At 33.0% G+C, this 11,868-nt stretch overlaps 1 protein-coding gene across 2 annotated transcripts; it reads right to left on the bottom strand.

Moving 5' to 3' along the window:
• Nucleotides 1–1,398: 1,398 nt before the first annotated feature.
• LOC113707853 (probable purine permease 10) lies at nt 1,399–3,688 on the bottom strand. Of its 2 annotated transcripts, none has more exons than XM_027230205.2 (2): nt 3,299–3,688; nt 1,399–2,660 (listed from the first exon to the last, which is right to left on the bottom strand). In XM_027230205.2, the coding sequence occupies exons 1-2, from the start codon at nt 3,342–3,344 to the stop codon at nt 1,540–1,542; spliced, it is 1,167 nt and encodes a 388-aa protein (XP_027086006.1). In that variant the 5' UTR covers nt 3,345–3,688; the 3' UTR covers nt 1,399–1,539. The 2 variants fall into 2 exon arrangements, with proteins under 2 accessions (XP_027086006.1, XP_027086007.1); XM_027230206.2 differs by having other exon boundaries at nt 3,312–3,688.
• Between the last annotated feature and the right edge of the window lie 8,180 nt (nt 3,689–11,868).

The raw sequence follows: 11,868 nt of genomic DNA, 5'->3' as shown, positions 1-11,868 counted from the left end.
ATATAGAATCTGGGCAATGGATCTTAATAGAATGTTGTATAAAGAACTTGATCTCAAATTTGTACGTTCAGTGTGTTGTGACTAAATTCTATTAATATTAGGTTCTCTATTCCTTTTGCTTACACGGCTATTTTGGCTATTGAGAAACTATCATATTAACTAGTTTGATACTGTGGATTTTAGAGTGCTTGAATCACATGGTTGGCATTTGTGTTGAAATGAAGCAAAATGCATGTTTTAATATGAGTTGCTATTTTATTGAAGGAAAGCACAGATTTTTTGCACTCAATTTTTGCGGAATTTTGGTCTAGAGAACAAAGGTTTTCGAGCTCATTTTACGACCTTAGCTCGAGTACTCGAGCTTGAATCTTATACGAGTTCGAGCTCGAGTTGTTTTTAACTATATCGAGTCGAGTTTGAGTCTGAAGTTTGAGGCTTGTTCAAACTCAAGTAGTGCTCATAACGGTCGAGTATGGTATTACTCGAGTTCGGTTCGACTTGACAGCATCCCTAATTGGCAATACCACTCGACCATATTCTCCATTTTTGTTACTTTTTGATGATTTTCACCTTTTCTATTTGGGCAGCTACTTGATCACTTGTAACTTTTCTCATCGTTTAAATGGAAGAGTTCACTTTTTCTTTAAACATGAACCCTAACAGATTGTCCACCCACAACCACAACTAGCAAACCCAAATTAACAATAATAGTTTAGAATCAAGAGATCTGTTACCCATTTTATTCGGGTAGTTTTGTCCAGCGTGATCAGCAGTTTCCAAACGAACCTTGCCAAACCGTTGAAGATTTCCTTTTCCAGATTCCTTTCGCTTACTCTCCGTTTGCAACCTTCTTCCTGGGGAGGATATGTTTCCTTGTCGTGCTACCTTCATCGACAAATTTTCCTGACGAAGAAAAGGAGGCTTCTTGGAGTTTTTGAGAGTAATCACAATTTTTGTGGGAAACACTGAGAAAAGTAGGCATTTTTGGATTTAATGATATTAATTAATAATCGCGCCTGTTCGTGTTTGAGCGGGAATTTCATAATGGACTTTTGACGTTTCATAACCGCCTCAGTTTCAGTGGAACTTTTTTTTCCTTTTTAAATTTTTGGTCCTCACTAATCAAAACGGGGCCATTTTGGTTCCTCCTTTGTTGGGGTTCGACGTGAATAGCTGAGGGCCTCTTGTTGAGCCAATGTTTTTTGGGTCTGTTAGACTGTTTTAATAAAGACTTCAGCGACGAGAGTTTGGAGTTCGAACTTCGAAGCCAGAGGCAAATTATCTGGTGAGTGATCAGAACATGTATACAATACAAGTTATCTAAACCTCTTCTTCATATGAGGATAAGTAACATATTTAGGTTGAATTAATTGAATGTTAAAGCAAATCCGTGATCAGTTCCACAATTATCATCCACTTCTTAGTAGTATAGGAGGACTTATCTTGGCCTAAGTTCACTGTAGAAGTCGAGAATTTCCAACATGTAATGAACAAATGAAGAAGATAGGTCTATTGTAGAGTGCACAGACAACGCTTAAGTTAGTTCTGAATGAGGGAAATCTCATTGCTACTGACATCTTTTTTTCTGGACTTGGACTCCAAATCATCAAGATAATGCTGATAAATGTAGGATATGAATCCCCATATGGCAAGCAACATCGCTACTGCCTTTACTCCGCTCATCTTGTCCTTGAACATGAATACAGCTAAAATTGGTACAATTGGCAACCCCAGTGTACTGATGACATTAGCAAAGAGTGAAGAGACCTTCAAAATCAACCCCACTATCCCAATGGAGAAAATTTGCCAGCACACTGCTATCCACATCAAAGTCATTGTATAGGATGTCTTGCCTAGTGCAAATTTGTTCATCTCTGCTGTAAGGGTCTTCCACTCTCCACTAGCGAAAAGGCCGATCAACAGGATACAACTTGCTACAAGCGATTCGTAAATCAAGAAATCGAAAAGCTCCTTAACTCTTTGCCTTTTCAGAATCTTGTTGATTGCAAATTGTGTTAGAGATAGTATCAATGAGCAAAGTGCTGCTGCTAATAGGGTACATATGAATCCTATAATATATTTCCCTTTGGAGGATTTTGAGGAGCCCGAGGAGTCATCATTTTGAAGCACAAGGAGGGCAGAGGAAGTGGTCAGAAGTACCAATGAGTTGACTATGAAAGGAGTGAACTTTTGCGAATTGAGAAAGAAGGAAAACAAAGCATTGAAGCCTAACTGAGTTGCATTGATGAGCGAAAAAGTGGATACAGGAAGATATAAGAGGCCTACTGAACATAACATCCCTACGGCTGCTAGCAAAGTGCCAAGAACCATATATATTGATCCGAGGACTATAGGAGATGGTGGCTTTGTTTGTTCAGTTGAGTTGTTTTTTCTGTTTTTTGTGTTATATAGGAATGGCAGGAGGATTGGAAATCCAGCAACTTGTAAAAATGCCGATAACCATTTGCTATTTCCACCCTTTACATAATACAACCTTCCCAGGAGTGTAGCAGCTGACTGGCCAAAGAGCACAAGAAGGGCAAATAAGGCCATTAGAAGCCATCTCTTGTGTTGGTTAAGCAAAGGAACAGATGACTGTTGGTTGCCAATGGCCTTTCCCGCACTTTCAGTAAATTTTGATTCTTGAGCAGCTCCCTGAACTGATAAATTAACAAACACAGATCAGGATTAGTTTTCTCTTAATGCAGAAGAGGACATAACAAGAAGATCTTTAAGGAATATCAGAAACAAAAAAGAAAAATGCTCATGGGAACACATGAAAATCCTTTTTGCACGCTAATGCAAAAATTGTTCAATAACGGAAGGTCACATGTATTGTCTGCTAAAGCTAATGGCAGCAACTCTGCTTTTTGTACTTGAAAAAGATGTAAACTTGAGACTAATTATATAGACTTGACTTTCGGAAAAACGAAAAAGATCTCCATTGGCCTGACCAGAGCTTCTTTGAATGACTTTGGCATTTCAGCTGTCGAATGTTAGCAGTTTTCGTCATTCAATAGTTTCAAATGAAGATCCAAATTGCTCCACTTATGTTTGAAGATCAGAAATTAAGAACTCTATAGGTGAATCAGTCTGTACTTCAGTTAATCAGTATGTTGTAAGCTAGCATGACACCTGAATTTGTTTTATCTTTAAAGGTGGACTATTGGAGCTTAGATACAGAAATCCTACATACATTCAATAACAAGAAAAGTTCGTAAATAAAATTAAATTAAGAAAAATACTAGTCAAGAAAATCAGACAAGACAGACACTTTATGTACTTGCTTTTAATCTACCTTGAAGACTTACTCGTGACATGTATTTGCTTTTCTTGAGCTGCATCCTCCATTGAAGAAGATTTTATGTAAGGTAGAACCAGAGAAATGAGAATTCTGATCACTTAGATAAGGTGCCGAAGCATACGAGTTCCTTCTTGTCATTGTTACTTGGTCAATATATATACAGCTAGCTTGGTTTGGTAATGTGTAATTGTCCATATCCATAAGATTGAACCTCTGAGGTACTGAATTTATTGAAGCAAGTTGTAGGTTTGGACTTTTACACCATGGCCTCCTTCACATTTTCAGTGTCACAACCAGCAGTGACCATCAATGTCTAGAAATGAATTGAAGTTTTTTTGCTCAAGACTTTGCTCCGAAATTGGTGGGCTGTGTATTAAGTGAGAATCATTATTGAGCAAATGGATAGATTTTTATGAGATATGGGCTGGTTCTGTCTGTAATGAGTTGATATATAGCCGCCATGCCACGATTTTTGCTGTTGGCCCTACCATTTTTACTACTGGTGTATATGCCCCTTCAATGTCCTCCTAATGGCAAACAGTACTAGAATTTTATCCACGGTTAGGCAGGCTGATGATGATTTCTATGTATAGAACCACTGAGTAGATTGTTGACGTTAGGATGAGGAAGAGAGAGAGAGAGAGAGCTGGCTTGGCTAGTATAGAATCATAAGATCCATAAAACTGGCTAGAAAACAAGGTCGCCAAACTTGACCATGATATGAGAACCCTCGGTTTCGATTTAAAAAATGACAGTTATGATTCTTTTAAAAAGTAAAATCTGAATCACCCCTTATAAAGATGGTTGCAATTACGGTTCTTAAACCTTCGATTCCGGATCTAGTTTTAGTTTCATTTTTATTCCGATTATGATTCTGATTTCTCTCGGTTAGGATTTTGTTCTTTTAGTTATGTTAAAACACTTGTTATTATAATATTTATTATAATAAAATATGACAATGAATGTAGAAAGAAATTTATTATATTATCATATGCAAGGAAAAAAGCAAATGACATAAATTATATATATATATATATATATATATAAAACGTCATTGTTAGTTAGATTGGATTGGTCTTGAACTTAAATTGGCTGTGGGGTCTAGACATACTAATAAAATGGGAATATGGGTCGTTCAAGTTGGATTGGGACTCGTGTGTTGGGTACCAACTATTGAAATTGATCTTTACGCAATAAGTATTTTTTAAGATAGTTTAAATAGATCTTACATTGTCCGTTCTGATTTTGGTTGAAAATTTTGATGAAACTAAATCTAAACCTTTAGTCATGGTTATAGTTTCGGTTTCAGATTCTAAAATTCAATTTTCAATTTCGGTTCAACAACCGCCAATCCGATTTCGGTTCAAACCTAAACTGTGCCACCCATATCTATTACTCTTTTAAAAGTTTGAAGAGTCTTATTATTATAAGAGTGCAAGCACTTTCTTATCTTAATACTAGGGGGAGTGCCTGTGCATCGCGCAGGTATTTGGTATCTATGGGAAAAGAGGTTTTTTTGTTGAACAAATAATAGTACATTGTGAGAAGAAATAAAATTTAGTATAAAAAGATAAACGATATAATTAATCAATTCACACAGTGTTACAATAAAACCGTGTCAAATTGAAGGTCGTTGATAATGCAGAAAGGCAGAGCAACGCAGAAAGCTAACATTATTCTATAATTCCCACCGAGAGCTCTTTCTTGCTGTTTCCCCGAACCTATAAAATTATAATCAACCCAGACCAATTGGGGTTAGGTAACGCAAAAAATACTATCTTGCAGTTAGCCAACGTGATAAGAGTCGCTAATCGTAGATACTAAGAATACACCGACAAAATTAAGGGAGGAACTGAAAAATTGAGGGGGGTGAAATCTAACCTCGCGCTGAACCACCAAGAGTAGCTATGACTGAAGAGCATTCTGAGCTGATTAGTATGAAATCAGGTAGAATTATCCCAATCCTAGAATACGAACAGGGAGAAACTGGTAATCAACCATTTAGGCATTAAAATACCAACGGTTCGACAATTAAAATGGGTGTAATTAATGACGAAATAATAGGTAATTTTAGAGTTGAACTCGGATGAAAGAGAAAACGATGAGGCAAATCGTTGTAGACAAAGGCAAAAGGGAAAGCTTAACTCCTGAAGCTGAAAGGGGATAAAATGACAAACGTTTGTGGCTCATACATGCAGATTATAAATGATACAAAAATGAGTTCCTACCATTGATAGAAAAATCGTTGGTTCATGTCCTAAATCCGATTGCCATTCAAATGTTTCAGACAAAGCGACATCTCAAACGGTTATTTGCGGCTGAAAAGGGGAATTATTGGTAGTTAAGGGATATTCCGGTAATTACACCAACATACAAGCATATATAGGTTGTACAAAATACAAAAAACGGTTGCACATTAATTATACATTCCATCAATACCCAGATGGTTCATCAATGACAATTTTAAATGTATTAAAATAGGGTCATTTAAGTAAACATATTCAAATACATGCTTCCTTAACTTGTACCTAAAGATTTTAAACTAATACACAACATTTCACCTTCCTAGAAAGCCCCCACCTATGCGGTTGAAATTCAACATATTCTTTGACTAAAACTCAATCTTATATAGTATAAGAATTTCATTCTCATGTAACCCTTTAATAAATCAATTATGTGTTACTTGTAATACTATTTTTAATAGAACAACACTTCAACTATCCAACTTCCCCACGTATTTATTCTTTGGCAATGCTAAATTTAGATTAAAGTAAATTAAACTCACTATAGAATTTGTTCAGACTTATAATAGAAATTTGGATTAAAGTTGACAATAATGACCCAAATCCTCAATTTAAATTGAAAAACCAAAGAGTAATCAAAATTTAAAAAAAAATAGGAAAAACTACATGTACCAACCAAATTTCAATAAACCAAAATGAACAGCAGGCAAAAGCAATTAAACGTTTCAAATAAATCACGCTCTTGATTAACTAAAATAACATGTTATGGTTTGCTCTGCCGGACAAATAAGAAAATAATGTTTATCAGTAATCAATGTGCCATCCGTTATTCCCCTAGCATGCAAAAATGAAATATCTATACCATATAATATAAAGCCTTGGAAGGGGTTTGAACTTTACATTTATTGCAACTTTATGAACTTCCTTTTTTGTCCTTATAAAAATTACTTTTACTTTAACTAGCTTTAACTACACATGACTATTTTTACTTTTAATTATATAAGTATATATTTTCAACATAACTATTCCAAAAAGCATTATAACTTAAAATTATTTAATGAGAAATATTTAAAAGATTAAAGTTTGCTTCGGTGATAAAAATTTTTATTTAAAATATATGATCATAAATATTATGTATTTTTTGATTACACGCATATGGAGTGTAGATTGAGCACTAGTGATAAATAAAGCCAATTACTCTCTTTGTGACATAGAAGATTCAAAAATTCTTTTATAGGAGTAACAGCAATTTTAGGGAAGCATTAATTTAAAGGAACACCTTTCAGTGTATTTTTTTTTTATAGTAGACACAGTAAGGATTCTCTTAGGATCTGTTTGGTTCATGGGATGACACTAAATTTGATTAATTATCCTGTATCATTCCATGTTTGGTTGCCTTTTACATATGGGATGACATATCCCAATTAATCGAATAAATCCCCTATTCATGGGATAAAATAATCTCATGGAGGAGGTGGTATTAGTCATCGAGAGATGACTAAGAGATAGAATGATAAAATTTTAGACTAATTTATCCTTACAAATAATATAAAATTTATACTCTCATAATTATATAACTTTACCCTTACAAGATAATATAACATGAGTGAACTAATTTGTCCCTACTAATAATCTAAAATTTTTAGACTAATTTGCCGCTACTACTAACATAACAATATTTGGACTAATTTACCCTTGCGAATGATACAAATTCATGTTGAATATTATATAATCATACTCTCACACAATAATATAACAATAAATGGATTAATTTGCCCCACTAATTATATTAAATTTTTTGACTAATTTTCCCCTATTCATTATTTTAAATTTTTTGACAAAATTTACCCCTATTAATTAATTAAAATTTTTTAACTAATTTGCCCCTACTTACATCATAATAAAAGGACTATGTTGCCCTTACCAACCTTATTTGCTCAATCAAAGTCTATTTAAGTTCAAATTCAGCCCAAAGAAAAATATTCTATTGGCTTGAGTGTGGCTCATTTAGAACTATTATTTGGATTGGATTTTATTCAATTTAAACCTAATTTAGTCAAAACTCGATCCATTATTTAATTAAATTTAAAATTTAAATTTAAAAACTAGGTTAGAACCTATTTTTAAGGTCCCAAATGGGCTAACTTTGAGTAAATGTAAATTTTATATATCAAAACCCTTGATTTACTTTATAATTCTAAAGTTTAAAATTATTTTATTTTAATAAAATTTATAAATTTATAAATTATTTTATTAAAATGATCCTACAAATTAAGGGTATTTTGGTCATTAAAATAGTAATCCTATCTCATTCAATCTCCAACCAAATATAGGATAGGATTATTTTCCAATATATTTTATCCAATCTAGAATCAACTAAACACTAAATGATTTGGATTATTAATCCGAGAATGATTCAACCCCAAGATTAATAATTTGAAAATGAATCATACTATCTCATCCAATACGTGAACCAAATGAACCCCTAGGGTATTGAAAGTAACATTTTTAAGCGCATTGAATGGAAGATTTAAATTAAACATCACGACTGCTCAATTTTGATTTGCTGTATAGTGTAGTTTTCCGTAACTCACTAACTTGAGTCCAGCCCATTTTGACTGCATTTTTTGAGAATTTTACGAAGTTTTTTTTTTTTTTTTTAAAACCCTCTAATTGTTAGGGAGAAAACCTCGAGTGAGCCCAAAAAAATATCCAATATGTGAGTCAAAAATCTAATCATGATCCAAAAACTTAAACTATTAGATTTCAGTTCCTTACTTACACATTAATCGCTTTTTTTTCATCTTTCGAATCAATATGGGACAAAATTCTTTATCTGTGAACCTCTCACATTGAACCAATGTTTACAAGTTCTTCTCTGAGCCATTTTAATGCTCAATGCAAGTCCACTTTAACACGTAGATTTCAGACCCTACCAATCCTTGACTTCTTGGTTTAACACGAATCGGACCCCCTGTCATACTTATGATGCACCTAATATAACACCAGCTAAACTCATTGGCACTTCGGTCCACCACTAAAAAGAGAATTTTCACAAATCCAATTTCGAGAAGAATCTACTTACCCATAAGTAGCCCAAATTTACAATCAGGAAATCTGATACCACTTGTTAGGGAAAAATCTCAAGAGAGCCCACCAAAGAGCCGAATACGTAAATTAAGAATCCAACTCTAATAAAAAACTTAAACTATTAGATCTCATACCCTTACACATTAACCGTTCTTTCTCCATCTTTCGAACCAATGCGAGACTATTCATGAACCTAAAACTAATTCATTTTTTTAAATATGATGCATATTAAAACAAAGATTGTTAAAAAATGTGTTTGAATGAGGAATATTCCCCAAAAATCGAAAATAAATTTCCCCAAGAATTGCAATGCAAACAAGGCCTTATCTCATCAAAGTCAATAGTCTTGTGTGATGGAATTTCATTATGAGAGAATTGTAGTTTTGGTGCCAAATATTTGGGATATGAGCACTTCTAGCATTTAAAGTTTGGACGGATATAAATATAGTCCCAAATATTTTAATCTCTAAGCAGATTTTAGTCCCATTGATTGATTTTTGCCAATTGCTACCAGACTCCGGGCACATGCTAATATGTGCCAGCAATTCATTTTTTAAACTTTTGAAAAAAACATGAAAAACTACTTAGCCATAATTTGTAATAAATGAGGACTAATTACTCGCATGCTGATCACATGAATAATTATCTTTAGCCTAGAAATACACAAATTCAGTTGACAAAAAAAATTAGATTAAAACTAATCACTCAAGTGACTAGCATGTGAATAGTTAGTAATCTTTTATTACAAATTATGGCTAGCATTATTATATTAATTTTTAAAATTTTTTTAAAAATTTAGTTGCTGGCACGTGACCTAATTCTGATGGTAATTAGTGAAAGTCAGTCATTATGACTAAATGTGCATAGAAATTTAAATATTTGAAATTACTTTCGCTTTCATCCAAACTTTTAAAACTAAAAACGCTCATACTCTAAATATTTGGGACCAAAACTGCAATTCTCTCATTCACTGTAGCAAAATTTTCTTAAGATATACGTATGGATATTGGAGAAAGCGAAACATGCGTAGTGCTTGTACAAATTGTCTAGTTTAGTCTTCATTGGACGCATGCACTGCAAGATATTGATTTGGTCAAACATAGAAATTTGTGGAATTATTTAGTTGTAGTATATTATTGTTATGTCATTATCTAGTTGCTCCTTATGTTCACATATAACAAATTGAAAAAAAAAAAATTCCAATATCCTTTTTTTTTTCATTCCAACCCTAGTATCATTTTTGCATCTTAATTTCACCATTCTTAGTTTTGGCAATGCAAAGCTGTCACAATGAGTTTTTATTTATTTATTTACTCTTTTTTTGCCACAATAACAATGATTTCAAGACATGCATCTTAGAACGAAAAAGGAAAATGTTTAGAAGTGGGTACTCATAGATCAGTACTACACTTAATTTTTTTTTTCAGGTTAGAATTCCTTTGTATGATGAAACAAACTAGCTCGGATATTAAGTTATATGGCTGAGATATAATAGGTAAAGTTAAGATACCTTAACTCGTATTGTTATGTGGTTCCTTCCTTCAAAATCCAATGCAACAAAGACTTGGTTAAGCGCTAAAGGCATAAGACAAAGTTATAATTAGGGGTGGCAATTCGGGTCCAAATCAGGTTGGCGGGTCGGGTTCGGGTCAACCCGCCAGAAAATCTGTTGACCCGAACCCGACCCGCCAACCCGTGACGGGTCAGGTATGCTGACCCGAACCCGAAAATTTCAGGTTGACGGGTTGGCGGGTCGACCCGAAATGACCCGAAACTTAATTTTAATTTATTAATTTATCACTGTAATTTCTAATAAAATCAATTTCTCACAAAACTAATTACATAATCAAGTAATAAAAATTTAAATAAGTAATTCCAAACCAAATCTAAAATAAATTAAACACCGTAAAAGTGTTTTATCCCAAACAAAATATAAAATAAATTAAAACAGTATAAAAGTAAAAAATAATATAATATATTATTTGTCCAAATATAATAATTTCAACTTCACACAAATTAAATAAATTCATTTATGATTAAGTAATTAATGCCTTTGAAAAAAAGAATAACTTAGGATAGTTAGATAAAATTATTTTTATATTTATTAAATTATTTTTAATTCGTAAACGGGTCATATCAGGTCACCACGGGTTGACCCGAAATCGACCTGTTTTCTTTTCGGGTTCATCGGGTCCAACCCGATTCTGACCTGAATTCCCAAAACCTCAACCCAAACCCATTAATTTCGTGTTAGGTTCGTGTCGTGTTTTCAGGTCGTGTCGAAAATTGCCACCCCTAGTTATAATAGGAGCCACCCATTTTTTTTCTTTTTCTTTTTCTTTTTAACCATTTCTATCTCCTCGACTCCTCCCATGGCACTGCCCAACAAAATTCCCCTTCCGCCTCTGTCCCGAAATGGCTACTTTCTTTCTCCTGCTTGATTTTATAATCATTAGCATTTTGACCGGTGCTATACACAGGGGTTATATTTCAAATCAAAATAATATTATATACATTTATATATTGTGGTACAGAATAATAAATAAATAAATAACTATATGTATATCCACTAAAAATTTTAAAGAAGTGTATACTTAACATGTTGAAAAAAATTTAATTTATAATGATTTATATGATAGTGGAATTGTTAATGCATTTAAGGAGAGGGTTAGGTTGGGTGGTAAGGTAAGAAGAGTTTTCAAAAAAAAAAAAAACCAATCTATCAATATCCAGCAAAACATATTATGTTATACCCATATATCAAAACTTATGATATAAAAAAATAAATTATAACCAATTTATTTTCTTCAATTTTTAGAAAAAAAAATTCTTTCTCCTATTTTGTGCCCCTAAAATTGTTGACTGCATTTAGATTAGCATTTTTCATAAACTTTAACATAGATTTTTTTAAAAAATCTCTATAATATGTGTTTTTAGAGTTTTCAAAATTATTAAAAATCACCATCATTTCTCTCATCTCTTATCCACCATCCTTGTAACCCACATTTTTTTTTCAACCTTCCTGCCACTTTTCAACTCCTCACCATTCCCTTTCCTCCCCTCTTCCCCCACCCAACCTCTAGATTCATATCCCTGCGACCCAATATATTTAACTTTACCTACCATAATGAAAATATAAAACTGAAAATTGATTACAATGGTTGCAATTATTAGCATCTAAAAATGGAAATGAAAAACTAATAATATCTATAATACCCTCAAGTATTGCAA

Source organism: Coffea arabica, chromosome 9c (assembly GCF_036785885.1).
Source record: "Coffea arabica cultivar ET-39 chromosome 9c, Coffea Arabica ET-39 HiFi, whole genome shotgun sequence".
Lineage (NCBI taxonomy): Eukaryota > Viridiplantae > Streptophyta > Magnoliopsida > Gentianales > Rubiaceae > Coffea > Coffea arabica.
Note: the sequence above shows the minus strand (reverse complement) of the source record. Positions and strands in the feature narration are given on the sequence as shown.

What these genes read in the sequence shown, in the direction of transcription:
- LOC113707853 (XM_027230205.2), bottom strand. Translation starts at nt 3,344, where the DNA reads ATGCAGCTCAAGAAAAGCAAATACATGTCACGAGTAAGTCTTCAAG. An exon ending in GTCACGAGTAAGTCTTCAAG is followed by an intron (nt 2,661 to 3,298) that starts GTAGATTAAAAG and finishes TTAATTTATCAG; the next exon opens with TTCAGGGAGCTGCTCAAGAA.